At 31.0% G+C, this 18449-nt stretch overlaps 6 protein-coding genes across 10 annotated transcripts; 4 read left to right on the top strand and 2 right to left on the bottom strand.

Annotated features, from left to right (window-relative positions):
• Nucleotides 1-7: 7 nt before the first annotated feature.
• LOC123711088 lies at nt 8-1214 on the top strand. Its single transcript, XM_045663498.1, has 4 exons — nt 8-43; nt 174-217; nt 455-596; nt 776-1214. The coding sequence occupies exons 1-4, from the start codon at nt 10-12 to the stop codon at nt 1186-1188; spliced, it is 633 nt and encodes a 210-aa protein (XP_045519454.1). The 5' UTR covers nt 8-9; the 3' UTR covers nt 1189-1214.
• A 537-nt stretch (nt 1215-1751) lies between these two features.
• On the top strand, nt 1752-4487 carry LOC123709474 (cell wall protein DAN4-like). 2 transcript variants are annotated; one of them, XM_045660874.1, is made up of 4 exons: nt 1752-1899; nt 1986-2118; nt 2477-3394; nt 3503-4487. In XM_045660874.1, the coding sequence occupies exons 1-3, from the start codon at nt 1783-1785 to the stop codon at nt 3367-3369; spliced, it is 1143 nt and encodes a 380-aa protein (XP_045516830.1). In that variant the 5' UTR covers nt 1752-1782; the 3' UTR covers nt 3370-3394; nt 3503-4487. The 2 variants fall into 2 exon arrangements, with proteins under 2 accessions (XP_045516830.1, XP_045516822.1); XM_045660866.1 differs by having other exon boundaries at nt 2477-4487.
• Nucleotides 4488-5801: 1314 nt separating this feature from the next.
• Nucleotides 5802-7159, top strand: LOC123713132. Its single transcript, XM_045666653.1, has 2 exons — nt 5802-6064; nt 6431-7159. The coding sequence occupies exon 2, from the start codon at nt 6444-6446 to the stop codon at nt 6783-6785; it is 342 nt and encodes a 113-aa protein (XP_045522609.1). The 5' UTR covers nt 5802-6064; nt 6431-6443; the 3' UTR covers nt 6786-7159.
• An 11-nt stretch (nt 7160-7170) lies between these two features.
• On the bottom strand, nt 7171-10483 carry LOC123713149. 3 transcript variants are annotated; one of them, XM_045666696.1, is made up of 3 exons: nt 10342-10483; nt 9722-9857; nt 7171-7536 (listed from the first exon to the last, which is right to left on the bottom strand). In XM_045666696.1, exons 1-3 carry the CDS (start codon nt 10396-10398, stop codon nt 7427-7429), a joined length of 303 nt encoding a protein of 100 aa, XP_045522652.1. In that variant the 5' UTR covers nt 10399-10483; the 3' UTR covers nt 7171-7426. The 3 variants fall into 3 exon arrangements, with proteins under 3 accessions (XP_045522652.1, XP_045522645.1, XP_045522660.1); XM_045666689.1 differs by lacking the exon at nt 10342-10483 and adding an exon at nt 10106-10258; XM_045666704.1 differs by lacking the exon at nt 10342-10483 and adding an exon at nt 10106-10241 and having other exon boundaries at nt 9722-9876.
• Nucleotides 10484-10752: 269 nt separating this feature from the next.
• On the bottom strand, nt 10753-13142 carry LOC123713135. 2 transcript variants are annotated; one of them, XM_045666675.1, is made up of 4 exons: nt 12992-13142; nt 12632-12690; nt 12263-12398; nt 10753-10882 (listed from the first exon to the last, which is right to left on the bottom strand). In XM_045666675.1, the coding sequence occupies exons 1-4, from the start codon at nt 13005-13007 to the stop codon at nt 10767-10769; spliced, it is 327 nt and encodes a 108-aa protein (XP_045522631.1). In that variant the 5' UTR covers nt 13008-13142; the 3' UTR covers nt 10753-10766. The 2 variants fall into 2 exon arrangements, with proteins under 2 accessions (XP_045522631.1, XP_045522623.1); XM_045666667.1 differs by lacking the exon at nt 12992-13142 and adding an exon at nt 12766-12912.
• A 902-nt stretch (nt 13143-14044) lies between these two features.
• LOC123713123 lies at nt 14045-16227 on the top strand. The gene is made up of 5 exons (XM_045666639.1): nt 14045-14201; nt 14275-14366; nt 14436-14798; nt 15109-15295; nt 15754-16227. The coding sequence occupies exons 1-5, from the start codon at nt 14183-14185 to the stop codon at nt 15792-15794; spliced, it is 702 nt and encodes a 233-aa protein (XP_045522595.1). The 5' UTR covers nt 14045-14182; the 3' UTR covers nt 15795-16227.
• The last annotated feature ends 2222 nt before the right edge of the window (nt 16228-18449 follow it).

Below are 18449 nucleotides of genomic sequence, written 5' to 3'. Positions count from 1 at the left end.
ACAATAAACATGCAATTGCATACAACGCTACATTTATTGCTATGTAAGTCTATCTAATAAAATAAAAACGTGTAACGTGTGACGGCGTAGAGAAATTGAAATGTGTTAAATTGTATAGTGATATTAACTCAATTAAACATAAGTATATATATACATATCTCAATTATTTTCAGTTTGTCTTTTAATACCATATCCATCTAAACAGCATTTTGTTTGGGTGAGTAATTTCAACAATTTCATTTTTATTAGTATGAATATTACCTACCTATAATAGAATTATCGACTTACATGAAGATATCTTTGAATATATTCATTCATTCATAGAATTGTATTAGTAGTTTTTTTCATAATGTACCAGTAATTAAATTAAATCAAAGCCTAAAACTATAATGATTAAATTGTTTACGTTACATTAATGTGAACTTTGTACTTGGCAAATCCATTATATTTTTAGCCATTACATTGGTGTTTGCTAGCTGATATTTGTAATCACACCTGGATCCCAGAGTGCGGCGCTGAAGATGAGATACCAACTAACAGGAAATTGTTCATAGATGAATGCGATATGTACGAATACAACTGTGACTATGAGAGAGGTACAAAATAGATTTTTATTATTAAAAAATGTATTAACTGTATTTTATCCTCTATTGCTAACTATGTACATTCCCGATATCTGTTGTTATCCATCGAAGTTGCAAATTATTATGACACCTAAACAAACAAATTCAAGAACCCATGTCCAATGCCTACAATAACTCTTTTTTGATTACAGATTTTGAGCCTATAAACTATTCAGATTGCTTCAATTTACCAATAAAAGAATGTCCTGTTCCTCCACCATGTCCATCAATACCCCCGTGTCCTGATCACAAATTGCATAAGAAAGGAAATAGGTACAAATTCGTTAAAACTCCTCCGTCGGATTCTTTAAGACGATGGGGTTTTAAAAGAACTACGCTTACGTCATTACCAAGACATATGCTTAGAGGAAGGCGACGGTATACACCCTGGCATACTCGAAATATGAGAAGAAGAGTATCGAAAACAAAAGCCACATTCACAACAGTTGTTTTAAAAAGAGAAGAGGTGATCAAGAATGGAAAACGTATGATGAAAGTAATAAAGAAAATATTTAGAACGGTTACGAAAAAGAATTTTACGGAAGATCAAGATTTTCTTGAATAAATGATTATTTTCTATTCTTACAGTAACTTTTGTTTATATTGCTAGTAATATTTAGTTAAGCAAGTTAAAAATTAACAAATTATAAATAATGCGATTCTTGCAAATTCAGACGGTACGCAATTAAATAGCTGATCTCTCATGGGTATTGCGGTTAAGCAAGGTAGACGTAAATGCTGCTTGCCTAAGTAAACTTGGGGCACTGCTAGCAATTGCGACGGTTTACCACGACGAGTGTGACTATTTGTCACTCGCAGCCCCAGTCTGTCCAACGTTTCCACATTGTATGCCCTACCTCTAAGGACCTTAAAATATTTGGTGAGGTAGCAAGGTCCCTCCTTACCTCTAACCGAGATACCCAAGATAAGCAAAATTTGATATATAAGTGGTTAAAGTGGGTACTCTCCATATGGCCTCATCATGGTCAATATAAATAGTAAATTTATTTTAAATTCGTTCCACCATGAAAGATATTTCTTTTATTTATAGAAGGGGAATATATTTTAGTTTTCAAGCAAGTTTATTGCAATGTGTCATAAAAATAAATGTATGCTGTTTCAAAAGTATTATTTTTTATACCACTCGTATGGTTTTATAATGATTTTTATTTTTAGCGTAGTTAAGCCATATGAAATGACACTTACTCTAAATAGTTACTTGTATATAATAGCTTTAAGTGTATTTACTCAGCATACATTACAACACTTCATACCTGTAAGTATATTATTATTTTTCCATATGATATTAAATTTTAACTAAATATACATAAAATACATAATATTAAATAAGAATCTTTTCAGCCCCCATCGCCGTGTCTATTGGCACAATTCTGTAATCACACTGGTATTCCACTCTGTGGCAAACAAAAAGAAGAAAAGCGAAAATTCATAGACGATTGTGACATGTTCGAATTTAATTGTGATTATCATAAAGGTGAGGTTGGATTTTAAATATAAAAAAATGTTGGCATTCCTCTCATGTATACATTAAATAAATCGTTTATTAGATATAGATAAATTTAGTGGAATCATTGAGGATCTAAGCGGGTTTTCTTATGATGTTTTCTTTCATCGTTTTCTAGTACATAATGCACGCAAAAAAAGAATTGTCCACGCTGGTGAACAGTCGGTATGACCTGATTTAAAAAAAATACTGTGCTAAATATAAGTGTCAAATCTAATTTAAATAGCAGTTGTATCTTAAAAGCACTTTAAAAATGTGTTGAATGAAGTATCATGTTCATATATCAATCTCTTATGGTTATCACAGGTCGTAAACATAAATATTTCAGAATTCAAAAAAGTTGCTGACGAATTCTGTGAAATAATACCTGAAACTAGCTCAACTTCAAGCACATACGATACAACAACGATGACGTCTCAAAGTTTAACTCCCATTAATAGTTCACTTATAACAGAAAGAATATCTAGTACTATTTCTAGTTCAACCGAAAGCACAACGCCGACCACTATACCCAGTACAACAGAAAGTATGTCTAGAACAACCGAAAGCCCAACACCGGCCACTATTCCCAGTACAACAGAAAGTATGTCTAGTTCAATCGAAAGCACAACACCGACCACTATTCCCAGTACAACAGAAAGTATGTCTAGTTCAACAGAAAACCCAACAACGACCACTATTCCCAGTGCAACAGAAAGCATGGCTAGTTCAACCGACAGCATAACGCCGACCACTATTCATATTGCAACAGAAAGTACGACTTCTAGCAGATCTGAAAGTACCACAGTTCAAAACAATACTGAAGTCATATCTGCCACTGTAATAACAGAAAGTAATCAAGGCGATATGCAAGTGACGGCAAATTATACATGTACATCAGGTTTGACCACATTAGCTACAGAAAACTCTTCTGTAGTTACTTCAACAATACCAGTTTTAACTCAAACTGAAACATCATCTGCCCAAGCAAAAACGAATTCAACAATCATGACCACACGTTCTACGTTTTCTGTTACATGTAATATGTATCCTAAAGACTGCGAGAGACCAGTTACATGGGAAACAACATCTAAAGGAGAGACTCGAGATTTCTATCAAATACTCAGAGCTAAATACGGAAATCGCGTTAAACTTTTAAGAGCTACTACACACTGGCCAACCGGTGTTGTTTATAGATTTAATGAGGAAAATTTTCGATTTGGTCGACATAATGAGAGTTAAGGCTTTCTGAAGACGTAATAGGCCCTTGGACCATAATGTAGGTTAATAGACTGAAGTGCACTACGTACGGTTTGAGCCAAGTTTACAATTGGGCTTGGCTAACGGCCAGGTTTTAGTGGAACTGACTTTAGGGTTATTCATCTGTTTGTGTATCAAGCGTTCAGACAAAGACGTACTTAGGGGCTGTGACTTTTTTATCGCGTCTGGCTTCTATTCTGTTTACGACATCGTATCCAATTATGGCTTTATTAGATCTTAAACTAAAGGTGATTTGAAGAACTTACAGTTTAACATTTAAAAACTGCAACATTTTGATAAATTATTTGATGGAATTTATGACACGTTACATGGTGCAGAAATTTGGTTTCATTTTAAATATCTATATCTTACCATTTAAAATGAAACCATTATTCTGTATACAAGGTTCACCCAAGGATGGCACATTGTTTATTTATCTGATGTTATTTAAAATAATGTATAATTATAACCAGTACATTTTTGTGATTTACGATAAGATTGGAAAAATATCATTAAATATGTAATATAAACTTCAAAGAATTATTTCGTAGTTAATAGTTACACACGTTTGACGTTCGTTGACCTCGACGTTAATCGAATATTGCAATGAACTTGGCCCCGAGCGAACGCAATCGTTAAGTTTCTACGTCTCGGGAACTATTGATTTTGTGTCTTTTCGAGTCGCTTTTGGTTTTTGTTAGTGTTATATAATATATTATCGTTTCAAACTAGAAATACATTTTGATGTATAGAATATTTAATTTTACTCGATATAATTTTTATATGTCCACTCATCGTAATTCTTTTTACGATGCCTATGTTTTACAAAACATGCCTATGTTTTTTGTCAAATTGTCTTCGACTTTATCAAGTTTTTATTAAAGTTATGTAGTATTGTGCAGAAATTTAAATGTTTAGTAATTAAGCATTGAGTTTGACTCATCAACTTAGTGTCAATTATAATATCAAAGGTAAAAGTCTTAACTAAAACTTGTCATAGTCATAAAGTATACATTTGCTTAATGTAATGTTATTACTTTGTGTACCCTACATCAATATAAGGTTAATCTTTTTAATTACACTTACTGGATTGCGACATATGTTGGATTTTTTTTGACGTTTAACTGTTTATAGCACCGCAGGTCCCTAAATTTTAATCCAATAAACATTTACACATTCTTTCCGAAGTTTAAAAGATACATTTTATTTGACTTTGAGACGACCGATATTGGAGTTAAGTTAGAAAGGATTGTAAATAAATAAATATAATAACACCATAATCAACAAGGACAGTCATTCGCCACGGCAGTACTAAAGTGCCATCAATGTGCTTCAATGTGCCTGATGGGTATCTACGTCAGAAGGTGACATCGACTACAACTAAGACAAACCTTTCGAAAAGGCGAATAACTTATATTAACGAATTACATAGGCGTACCTTTTTTATTGTCTGTTGAGTGAACTGACAAAAGTTCTATTATCTGTTCGAGTCTATTTATCAGTAGTTAGTATTTTTTTCTTGTAATTTCATTTTTTCTAATTAATTTCTTATGCCTAAATTTTGTACTGGATTTATATCGATTTAGGATCACCCGTTACTGTGTTAAATAGACAAATAATTATTTAATTTGTTTAGGAATCATAGAACATAATAACGTAATCATTGCGGAATTTAAATTCTTGCTGGTCACGGTTTGTCCTTTGTTTTACCATGCATTGTTTCATAATTTGTAAGATGAAAAAAGCAGATTATTGCATCAAGTGAGCTTTGACAATTTATTTAAATATTACGTGTTTTCCTTCTCTAATGAGTACTATTTAGTAATATATAGTATGGCAAATTTACGAAATGTAACCATTTACAGTAAATGATTGAATATTCAATGATGAGTTGATTCATTAAGTATTTATATGACCTTTTACTGAGTAGACTCTAGGACTATGGAAGAAAAGTACAACAAACACTGCTTTTCCTACTTTTCTCTCATGGGACAAATATGTTTACGTCCTTTGTGTCATTACGTAAACATACTGTCTCCATGTATGTTTTTTTTAACCGGTATGCCTCGGACTTAAAAAAATTGGCTACAGCCTGTACAATAGATCACCTAATTGTCTCATAATTTGCAATCATACGTTGCATGTCTTCCCCATTAGACAGGACTTTAAACACATTGCATGGTAAACATTGAATGGATTGATCAACGGAACTAGGAAGCGACAGTTCGGAAGCATACAAGGCAAACTTGTAAACTTATACTACGGTACTAAATCATGTTAATCACTTGGTGATTACATATATGTAATCACAACTTGTTGTTCTTATTTTTAATTAACTGTAAAATGCGTAACATATTTCTATGTAGTATGTAATTATGTGTCATAGTGATTTTGTGTAATCATTATACTGAATGATTTCTCCTCATTTCTTTACATAAGATGTATTATTTTTTTAACCATTAAATATAAATATTGTGTCTTCATCATTTTACTAAGACATTTGAGTCTTAAATTTCAATGCGTCTATAATTAACGTAATATTTAATATAAGTAAGGAACAAGTTACAAATCGGAACTCGGAAGTCACCTTAAGGTTACTGCAGAGCAAGCTATATATTATGAACATTACCTGTGCGGGCGCAGTGCTCGTTATAACGTGACCGTGACTTTTGTGAACGTAAGTGCTGTGTTTCTACTGTGCTAAATATTGGAAGAATCTTTTAATTAGTGTGTTTCTTGCATGGTTTTAGCTCCTTTTATTTGGATAAAATTAACCCTGTGTCTCTTCGGTGTTTATTGCGATATATATATATATGTATCTACGTACCAAATACAATTAATACAAGCAATTGTTTTGGTACAGTTATGTAGTATAGTTTGATATTATTAAAGTGCTATTTAAATAATTCAATTCTAATTAATAAAAAAACTTATGCAAGCTTTTGAGCTGTAAGATTTTGCGCGTGAACTTTTTAGCGTAGATTGCTAAAATTTATGTAAGTTGAACTATTGTCACTCTTGGTAAGATGTCTATAACTTTCAGGTGAAGCGAAAACATGCATCGAATACTTTTGATAGCCGCCTTAGGGGTAGCGAACGCTTACCCCGTACTATTCAATGAACCCTTACATGCTGGGGTCGAATATGCTGTACCGCTGGCTCCAGCAGTACAGTCCCACCCTTCTGTAGAACTTAACGCAGCGAGTGAAGCACAACTTCCAAGAGAACTTCTTAAATCAAATGCCTTTTATGATAACCCCGCAATTGCTGCTGGCTTGGCGAAAGAATCGTGGTTTACTAATAAGGAAATGCAGGTAGTTGAGCGTGAGGCTGAAAAGATACCGAGGCAGAGGATCTATGACATGGTGAAAGGAGCTGGCTTCCTTGATCAGCACTAAACATTGATTACCACTTTTGACACCCAAAATTAATTTGTGTATCATGGATCTATAATGACTTTTTTTTCACACATTATTCTTTAAACATAATTATTTTGATAGTAAAAATATTATATTTATTTAAGTGGATAATGTTGTTGTCGTAATCTTAGTTTGAATATTTGTTGCTTGAGTTCCGTTGATTATAAGTATTTTTAAGTTGTATATTTACCTTTTAGTTTGTAAGCCTTGTAAATACGCACGTGATTTAAATTTAGGCCGTCACCTTGTTTGATTTAATTTAAACTTAATTGTGTGAATGTGTACAATTATTATCTGTGATCTCGAACAATAAGTACTAGCGTAAGTTATTGTTTCGTATACTGTTTATTTAATAAAACAATTGTTGGATATTTCAGTATTTTCTTGGTTTTATGTTCATTATGCTACTCTTGTTGAGTTCCATAACTTACATTGAGGCAAAAAAATTTATTAAACTATGTCAATACTATCCGCCTTTGAAAAGGTGTTGTAAATTATAGAAGTAATTAATACATTTTATTATAATGAGGGCAAATAATGCATATTTTATATTAAAACCTACATTATTTTTTTATGAAATACTTTCTATACTTCCATTGTTGTTTGTACCATTAGAAAAACTAGATTACAGAATTTTCTAAATCACAACCATCTCCATAGGCAGGTTTCTTGAAGCTTCTTCCCCGTTTACAGGTCACCCAGCATTCGTGAACAGGTTTTTGAACAAAATCTGAAAGTAAAGTAAAGTAAAAGTAATCTGGGCTATATTTATCAGACAAGAAAGATACGTTAAAAATTTATATTTCATCCCTCTGATATAAAAATAAAGTATATGTATAGATAGTATTGTTTTAAAATATTCAGGATTGTCACAGATGTTGTCGATAGTACAACATTGGGAGTTTTACATTGCGGGGTTTTCAATATGCTGTGACGATGTTATTGCACAATGAAAGCATGGTATGGAGGATATTATAGTTTCGTAGATATTAACAATACCCTAGTTATAACATGTTCCTCTGTAGATCAATAGTTCAGGTGACCTAATTTTAGGTCAGAAACCGATCTATTTGTTTTACTTAAATATACCGTTTTGATAATAGTAAATAGATTCTTTATTAGTTTAATTACCGATAATTATGAAAAGTAGTAAGAAATAGTTATACTCTTTATTTGAATTCATATATGTACATACTATAAGGAAGATAAAAATTTAATTACTTAAAAAAAACACGTCGTTTAACGAAGCTGTAGAGTTTTCATTAACATTTTTTTCGGAAAGAGCACAACAAAAATGAATGAAATTACCAAGTTTTAAAACTCACAAAAATACAGTTCAGTGGGAATGCCACAATGCACAACAAAAATGAATGAAATTACCAAGTTTTAAAACTCACAAAAATACAGTTCAGTGGCATTCCCACTGAACTGTATTTTTGAGACGTTACTAAGACGTAACAGTGCGTTCTGTTTCAAGAAAATAACCACAACTATAACATACGATACCATAAATTAAGTGGCAGAGGCCAAGTTGAGGGTTAATATTATGCATTGCTTCTCTGTATGTAGATGACATTTCAACGGCCTCTTTAAATATATATCTCGATGTATTTAATAATACATATATTCGATATCATTAACTAGTTCGTATATTTGTTGAAATCAGGTTTGTAGATTAAACGAAATGTTTTTATTATGTACTAGCGGACCCGATAGACGTCCTGTCTTAACTATGAATATTTGTTTCGAATTGGTATAATTAACATTATTTGTTTGTTTTTCTGGCGCGTATAGTAATAGTTTTGTTGGTATTCCGATTTTGGTACAGATGACATAAATCTGGCCATGTGAAAAACATGATTAATGCCACAGAAATTAGCGGCTGTTATTATTTTGTATGTATTTTATCAATATTATAACTCCGATTGAAGAGAAGAATCGTTGGTAAGTATTCTTAATTTTTCTAATTTTCATTAATAAGAACCTTCTCCTGACAATAACAAACACAACAAAAAAAGAATTAGCGAAACGGGTCCAGCCGTTCACGCGTAATGCCGTGACCAAGAGATAATAAGGATAAGGATTCATTTTTATATATATAGATTACACTTACACATTGGATTCTTATTAATTAAAAAATAAATCCACTTCACATCATAATATGTAAATGTTACTATTATAACTTTTAAGGAAAAAGCAAAAAGGTTAGTTGACATCATAGGAGACCGAAAAGCTGATAGCTATCTCGGACAAAGAATTAGTCTAGCTATTCAAAGGGAGAACACTGCCAGTATTTTCGGACCCTTGCCTAAAGGAGACCTCTTTTAATAATATATTTTGGACTCCTTTTATTAATAATATAATATATAGCTACTATATTTTAAGGTTAGTTATTATTTTTTGTCTTTTTAACGTATGTTAATATTAAATCAGTATTAAACTATCATAAAGTTATATTTATGTAAACTATGGGTTTGTAAAAATATGGAAATATTTTTGTAGGTATGTGTCCAAAAATTGATATGGGGTGCCTGTTTAACTGGTTAGCGTTATGAGGTTTCAAATAAGAAACAATTATATTTATTTAATAACTAAAATTTTCAATATAATTTTCTGTTAATAATAATAAAATCATGGTTTACACAGAAGTTAAATAGATCATGTTCTATAGTAAAGCGTAGGCGGATTATATTGAGTCGATTTCTGAGAATTCATTCGAGTTACTGGTCTTCACAGTCTGTCCTTAAGGATTTGTGTTTAAATGATCTACATTTTTGTTGGCAAATATTCTTCGTAAACCAAATGTATCACTCATGAGCTAATTATCGTGTATCCATCAAAGCCTTTATAGCATATTAAGCTTAATTTCTATTTAAAGAGTGTTCCTTTTAAGTATAATAGTTTCTAAAACTTACCTTTTCTAGTATCGCAATTAAACTCATGCATGTCGCAGGTGTCAATAAAAGTGCGCATTTCACCGCACGAATCGATTCCGCACATTGGGACTTGATCGTGTCGGCAAATATCAGCTATTTGGCACTCTTCTTTAAGCTTAAAACAGGTAATGCACCTGATTTACACGTATTATTTTTAACTTGTTTTAACCGGAACATGCTTGTTTCAATGATTTCAAGTCAGAACCTTTATGACTGACTTAATTTACGATTTGAGTGATAAATCGAAAAGTATATATTTTTAATGATATTATATAATGATATTAGTTGTGTAGTATAAATACAATAATAAATTATCAGTTTATGTGCCGTTATTAGTTTATAATTAGTATTTTCAAATGTTACCTTCGCACCGTCGACATGAGCTAAGCAGTTTTCTACATTTATAACCAACACTATAATGCAAACAAGTAACATATTTCGTACATGATGTTTTACAATCGTATTTTAAATGGATTGTATTAAATTTACAATAAAATCTTTAACCTTTAATATAAACACCTATATTAAATGAAAAAGTGATTTTGTTTCTTCGCATTAGGTATTAACTAAGAGAATTTGTATAAAATTATTGTTCTTACCATTTTTACCACGGTACTAAATAGAAGAATTAAAGGCTGGCGAATTAAAAGCTTCATGTACTTTGCTCCTTTGCCGTTTTCTAAGAAAGTATGGATGGGTTCCTAGGAACACTAAACCTTATATACCTTAAAATACATTTCTTACAGTATTTAGCTTAGACAAAGTTTAACCGAGTATTTGATTTAGTATACGTATATGGTGCAACATTCCGATACTTTAGGTGTAGTAAGAACAAGTGAAGAAATGAAAATCTATTGATAGAACAACATATATTCATAAAATACACACATACGCACTCATTCAGAAAACAATCATTAAAGCTTTTGAATGATTTAGCGTTTTGTGTTTCATACGACAAATTATGTACGCTGGAACTCAATCAGTGTGGCAAACAATAATGTTCAGCTATCCATGGTTTAATAATTTATTTATATTTTGATTTTATATTCAAGTTACAGTCTGTTCTATATTCTGGCTTCTTGAAGGATCGTCCTCTTTTGCACGTTACCCAACATTCGTGAATTGGCCTCTGTTTGAAATCTAGAAAATGTCAAAAATAAAATATGTATAAGACTTAAATTACTAACTGCAATTTCACCGTTTCATACTGTAAGCGATTGTTTGATGTGGGATTAAAACGATTCTTTGTTTTACGCTGATGTGTTCGTAATTACATTTCGGTAATGTCACTATGGGAAAAAATACGATATTTTTTAAAATAAAATACGTTGATTAATCATAGGTTTTCGTTCCCATCAATAGGCACAGCGTTGATAATAATCTTAAGATTAATTAACAATTTATACGATTTCCAATGGTATAAATTTAGAACCTGAAGTTTTAAGAAATTTGCAATATATTATATATGTAAATAAAACATTATAATCAACTGGTAATTGTGAGCTTACTCGTGTCGTGCATCGAGCTTTAAAGTCTCTATATACAACGCCATCGATTTTTTGTATTTGATGGCGGTTCTTTTGAACTGAGGACACCCAAAAGAGAAGTAGAAGGAATGAAGGAAAAAATACTACGATTACTATGAATTACACCTGTTTCTTTCATTTTAGAAGGTTTGTTGATAGCTTAGTACTGTAATATACCTTATATTGTTGTATTAAGTTATCAAGGAGGATCATCAGTCTTCCTTAATTTTTCTACCGATACGGAGTCTACAAATAGCAGCAGGAAGTTTTTATATTATTATTGTTTTATCATTATAAATAAACTAAACGTATATAAAACACGAAAACACTACTAATGGGTTTAAATTTGGTGCCTAAAGATCTACACAGTAAAAATGTAATATGAATTCCCTATATAAACTAAAGAGTTAAAAAAAAATACAACCAATACAAGAAACGAAACGAAAACTTTACATGAAACAGCGAGAAAAAAACGCGTGTGTACTTACGTACACGCGTTAAAAGTTATACTTCTTTGGCGTAACAAGATAAAAATCTTTTCACAAATTTTGTTTCACATTATTCTAGGTTTGTAGAAAAAACTGACACTAATAATAGAAAAAATACCCTCAACATTTTTCCCTAAAGCGCCAAAGAAGTATAACTTTAAAAATCATTTTTGTACTTTATATAATATTACATCAATTTTAAAGTCAAGCAATCACATCCCAGGTTGGCAAAAAAATTAATTTTTACTTAATTAAGCTGCAACCTTCGGATGTTATTTTGAAATTTGACGGTAAACAATTAAGAAGGCGCGAATACATATATGAGGTCCGTTCTCAGTATATATTATATGCGTAGTATGTAAAGCTATCTTCTGAAATATGATGTATTTTAAATAAAAAAATCAAAGAACAATGAATAAAATAACACGTAACATAGTTATGTATTAGGTAATAGTTATAACTTATGAACTACTCTGAAAGTGACCCTGTTCAATGAAGCTCCAAACCTTTTTTGCTGTCACAGTTGAACTCATGCATGTCACAAGTGTCTATGAACGTTCTCATCTCCCCGCACGAGTCTATTCCACACATTGGTACTTTATCGTGGACGCATAAGTCTGCTATTTTACATTCTTCTTCATTCTGGAATATATAATGCGAGAAATTATCGTTATTAGTATACAGACAAAACAGTTATGTTGGTTTTCTGTCGGTCAGTTAAGCAACTGAATAACTATATTGCTTTTAAGATTTTATTATTTTGATTTTACATTTAGAGCTCGCGAATCGTATAATGGATTTTTATAGATGTTATAACAAATGCGAAAACTCTTTTCTTAGTTTGTAAATATTAAAATATTGAATGCACATCGTACCTTTATGGCTTCACTGTGTGCTGTCACAAGACTTACGTAGGCCAGTAGATATGGTATTACTAAAATATAATAAAATGAATTATTTTTTAATTGTAAATGTTTTACCTTGACCATTAAAATAATTATTCTCCTACCCCGCAATAAACTCGACATATACACACTTTCTAAGAAATTAATTCTTTTGTTTAAAAATTGTTCGCGCGTGTAATTTTCAACGATTAACCATTACTAATAAGTAGAAGTCATGGATTTAACGAGAACTCTCTATAACGCTATAAAATGCTAACGCTAAATAATTTATTAACACTGTATATGGGGTATTTTTCCTATATTTTAAATTGTAAGTTGTAAACAACTTACCTATAAAAATAATCATAACGGAGCATTGTGGTTAAACACGTTTACACAATAGAAACATGCTATAAAATTTTATCTTTAGCCACTTTAAATGGATTACTTGAAATCAAATATGTTCAAAGCGAAAAAGTATATATTAAATTAATAAATTTAACGCACAGTGTTGCTGTCTATGTTTTAAACATTGTTCATGTTTTAATACATGTTTTATAATGGATGTATAAATAATGTTCCAATATCGCTTTTGACTTTCAAAATTTAATTCCTTATATTTATGATCGTTTAATCAGTATACTTGCCGTGCCGATATCCTTCAATGTTTCCATCAAAATTCGTGTTTTAATTGTATGACGTCATAACCTTATTGTAATGTAGGTTACATTTGTTTACTTGCATTTTAATTAGCACGGAAGAGAATGTGACAGGGCTGTTAGCTATGAGAACCGCATCAATGTTTCTAATTTAATCATAACTTGCTTAATACCTATAAATCACATACAAGTAAGGTTATGGACTAAAACGTTTTAATATTTGCAGGATAGTAAAAGTTAATGAGAATATTAAAGCTGTTATAGAAGTTGAAATTTTAACTTGAAATTTTAGTCGACTTGACCCACGTCAATTTGTATAGTAATTTTCATTGTTTTGAAACAACCTTTCCACGAAATAAATTTTTAAACGGTTCCATTTTTATTAAATATCATCAAAACGAAAAGAACAGAGGTCATATAAATAAAGGCTATTACTTTAGAATTAACAAAATGCCGCCCACGCGAGGAGTTTAAAGAAAATAATGAAAATTAATATTAAACAATGTTTTAAAGCAGCGTCTTAAAGCGTAAGCAACTTTAGGAGTTTAAAAATGTTATTTCCTATGCTTGTGACCTGAAATTTGGACGTATCGGTAATATACACACTCCTTAAAAGTTGCCAACGCACTCACGAGCCAACTTGAATTATAGGCGACAGTTCAAATTTTTTGATCTAATGAGATTCCAGTTTCCTTTATTCTATAAATACGATAGAAAGAAGCAGAAAAAAACGATACTATGAAAGTTTCTATTCAAACAGTAATATATATATTTAAATTAATACTTCAAGTATTAAGATTCTTCGTATTATACTTCCAATTATCGACACTATAAGTGCATTTCTTCGCCTCCCTTTCTAAGTGTGTTGCTTCAAAAGTCCACCATGAAGTTCATATTTATTGGTAATTATTTTTTAATAATTGCTATTCCATTAAGAAAATTAATTTAAATGTTATACACCTAATATTATTTTAGTTGCGGTGATGTCCTGTACATATATGTATACGAATCAAGAACCTATAGAAAGTTTAGAAGACGTGCTAGCTTATAGAACAGAAATACCAAAGGTGAGCAATAAATATCTTTTTTCAATTAATTACTTTCAACAGTCCCAATAAAGACGCTTGTTCCACCAGAAAACTAAACGCGAAGTTGAGGAGACAAAAGCAAAGAAGTCACAATTCCTCCACTTCGTCGAAGAAAAGTTAATACAGCATACACAAGCATTGGAACGTATTATAAAAACTACAGCAAATAACGAAGAATTGTTAAAGGAACTTATAGAATTTTTTTCAAACAACATGGATCACCTCAAAATGCCTGAAAAGATATTAGAGATACATGAACCAACGAGGAGGACCTCGAATGTAGATTCAGAGAACCCCCTACTTAAGTTTGGAAACGGGTTTCCAACTTATGGAATCCTATTGAAAGATATAATAATGCGGAGGTTTGAAACAGATGAAACGCCAAAAGTACTTGTTGAAAATTCCATAGAGGTATGCGCGTCGTAAATCTTTTGAAACGTGTGGGTTGTCTTCAGAAGATTTTACTACACACTTACGCCTGTTTTTTGAACTAATCAAAATAAATAAATATGATACTGTTGATAAATATCTTTCTGATTTAACAATATGCTCCAAGAAATTCTTAATATCCTACGCTTTGACAGTTTTGGCACTCTCGGGAGGTTCGATTATTAATTCATAAATATTTACGAATATTTTCTTATAATTAAACGGACTAAAACCCCATGATCGCAATGATCATAATCCTAGTATTTGATCATAGCACAGCAATTATTTTCAGACCCGTCGAGATAATGGAAGACTAATAACTCAAAGTAAAAATGATCGCAGTCCGAGTCCGTGGTGTGCCATCGCAGTAGTATGCCAAAGGAAATTTAACCCTGTTTGTGGATACGATGACAACTTTGGATATGGGAAATTCGACGATCTTTGTCATATGTTACAAGTGAACTGCTATTGGAAATACAGTAAGTAAAAGTTATTTTATGACACGATAGTGTCTATGTTCATTTTAGTTCTGTTTTGAAAGCAAACAAAAAGGAGTAAGAGAGTTAGCACTGGTCGAATAAAAATGGATAAATTTAACTTTATTTTAATTTACATTTAATAGGGATATGAAATATTCGTAGAGGAAAATGTCTTTCATCTCCTTTAATGGGCTACATGAAACAACTGTTATAGTTCCAACTTTTTGACGTGTTCTGAATAGTTGTATAAAACTTATTTTTAACGATACAATTCCACGGGGATGAGTGATCATCGCAAAATAATTTAGCTTATTTGCTTTCCCAGCTTAACCAAAGTTAAGTCACTTTTTGATAAATTGACACTGAGATATTTTTCTTCTAGAGAACTACTATGTTTTAACCGTTGTAGACGAGTTGCAGGTATAAGAATGGAAATTAATAATAATACCTTGTTTCAGATTTTGCTCTCGTGCCGTCTTGTAGACCTATAAGGAAATAGTAAAATTCATGACTTCAAATATTTATTTAATAAATTATGCTAATAATAAGTTTTTATCCAACTCCTTGCCCTAATTCTCTTGGATTTGGGCAAATCCCTTCCTCTTCTTTGACATGTCTGAAAACTATAATAAATAATTGTAAAACCTCGCAATATTACTATATATAACACTAACCGTTACGTTTATTTTAAATATCTATAAGGAATACGTTTATTTACTCTAAAAGTCTATCACCAAAACAGCTGTGTCTTAGCTTATATATATATATATATATATTCATATATATTGTGTTGATAGACTTTAATGAGGCTAAATATATCTATAAGTTTAGACATTACTTAAGAGTGAGCTATAACCAACTCACTAATCGTAGATTTGATTTGATCTAAGTATTTGATGTTTGAATTAAAATCAATAAATATATTGGATATATATTACACTTTAATTTTCATGGATGACTCTAATAAAAAACACAATTAAATCACAAACTCAGCTTTTTTTGCCTAATTTCCTTTTTATTCATTCATGACGAGTATTATGAAGTCAAAAATATATTAACTTTAAGTTTTAATAACATTTATAAGTATAGATAATTAAATATACTTAGGCCCTTAAAACGGGCGGATGGAGACCCTAAATTTTGCTAGCTTTGAGCCCGTCTTAAGTAAATAATGTTACCTTCATCGTTTGTCTAATGAATCAACATAAACCAACTATTTACGTATTACCGATCGACATATTGGTTTTATGTAGCGTATTTGAACAGTATTCGATGTTTGACAACGCTACCTACAAATCCTACTATTTAATACTGGGAATAATCTAATTAAGTTTCATTCGCTGAACTCTCCCTATTTAACATATACATATATATAAAGCGGACAAAAGACGCAAAGGAGTATATGAGAAAGGTATATTAAAACTTGAAACTGATACCTCTTGATCTAAAGTTGAACACGGTTAACACTAAGGTTTTAATAAGCTTGTAACATACGTACCCATGTTGTATTCACAAGAATATTCATATAAATCGCAAAGATCAAGAAAAGTCCTCGCCTCATTCACTGATTTCCCGCAGGTGATTACAGTGTCGTGGAAACAGGTGTAGGCGTGTTCACATAGTTTCTTTAACTCGCTCTGAAATATTACAAAGCTCAAATAAGTAAATCTTTTTGCAATCATATTTTTATAGCTCCATACACACAATCTAAGACTACGTGAGAGATATATTATTAAGACAGACCTTAAATCAGAAACCTTGACAAAAGTGACGAACTTCAACGTAATGCATGATTCTTATATATTTTTTTTATTGTTGAAGATAATTCTTACCAAATGCGCTTTATCACCAACAATATGTAAATACGATTCTTGAAAAACAAGCATCAATGTTAGTAAGAATGTAAGATATTTTCCTAACATTTTTACAGACACTTTGATTATATCTTTGAATAGATAATCAAGCGAGTAAGGGTTTCTATCGAGGCACAATTGGTTGCCCAGTTAACAGGTGCGTATTTAGAAAAGCTTAAATAAATAAATAATAATTAAATGATTTGATTTCTCTGAGTTACGAATTTTATGAATGAAATTATGAAAATATAAACTTGCCCCATGTAGCGTGTGACAAGTGAAACGAAGGGACACAGCGAAAAATTTGTGAGCATTATAGCAAGGCTGTAAGAGGCCAATAAACTTGGGTTCCTTTCTTTCCAATAATTCATTTCCTTTGACATAGCTATGACATATATATCTAGCCTCCCATAAGATTATGGAATGTTAAGAATTTTAATTAGCTTTCCCTGGGTTGGCATTAAACATAGGAAACAGCAGTTGTTATAATTTTTAATTTACTGAACTTTAATGAATTAAGGTATATAGTGGGGATCTTTCTAATTAGATTAGACACAATATAGAATAAACAAGTATTTAAGTCATAGCATGCATAGTTTAGTATAATAATTCATATTCGTGCATTTCAGTTCGTCTCTGTTCCATTTTAAGTTGAAGAATACAGGCAGGATGTTGTAAAGGTCGTATATTGTAAGCTGTTCTGAAAACGATATTAGAGTATCGCGTCAATATTTCTATGAAAATTTTCTTAGAGATAATTATGTTTAAGATTATCTGCAAATGTGCTTTAATGAGGTATATACCTACAGATGTACTCCGTATTATCAGGTTTTTAGAGACTGAAGCAAATATTTTACTGTATTTTTTCATCAAGACCTATTAATCGACCAGTAAAATAAAAGTATCGACACGTAAAAAAATACAAATTTGTTTAAGTTTTCCAATAATAAAAATTTATAAAGATAGCATTAAGTATATTTAGAATTTACTGGGAAATAACGTTATAAATCTCTTAAGACAACTTCATATATTTAGTATAAATTGTCGTAATTTTCTAATTAGTGCGTTTTATTATGAAATCATTGTGTGGTATTTATATTTACTCAAAAATATTCGTTTAATATAGGGAATTTTCACTATTCCCGTTTCAATACAGAATCTAAGGTTTTGTAAGAAATGAAATATAAATATATATATCTGTCATCTTCAAATGCATTTAATTTTCCAGCCTCTGCAAAACCTATTGTTATAAAATCTGGACATATTTCAAGCTCTGACGAGTTCTTTTGTCTCATTTTTGC

Source organism: Pieris brassicae, chromosome 1 (genome assembly GCF_905147105.1).
Source record: "Pieris brassicae chromosome 1, ilPieBrab1.1, whole genome shotgun sequence".
Taxonomy (NCBI): domain Eukaryota; kingdom Metazoa; phylum Arthropoda; class Insecta; order Lepidoptera; family Pieridae; genus Pieris; species Pieris brassicae.
This window is presented reverse-complemented; position numbering and strand designations above follow the sequence as displayed.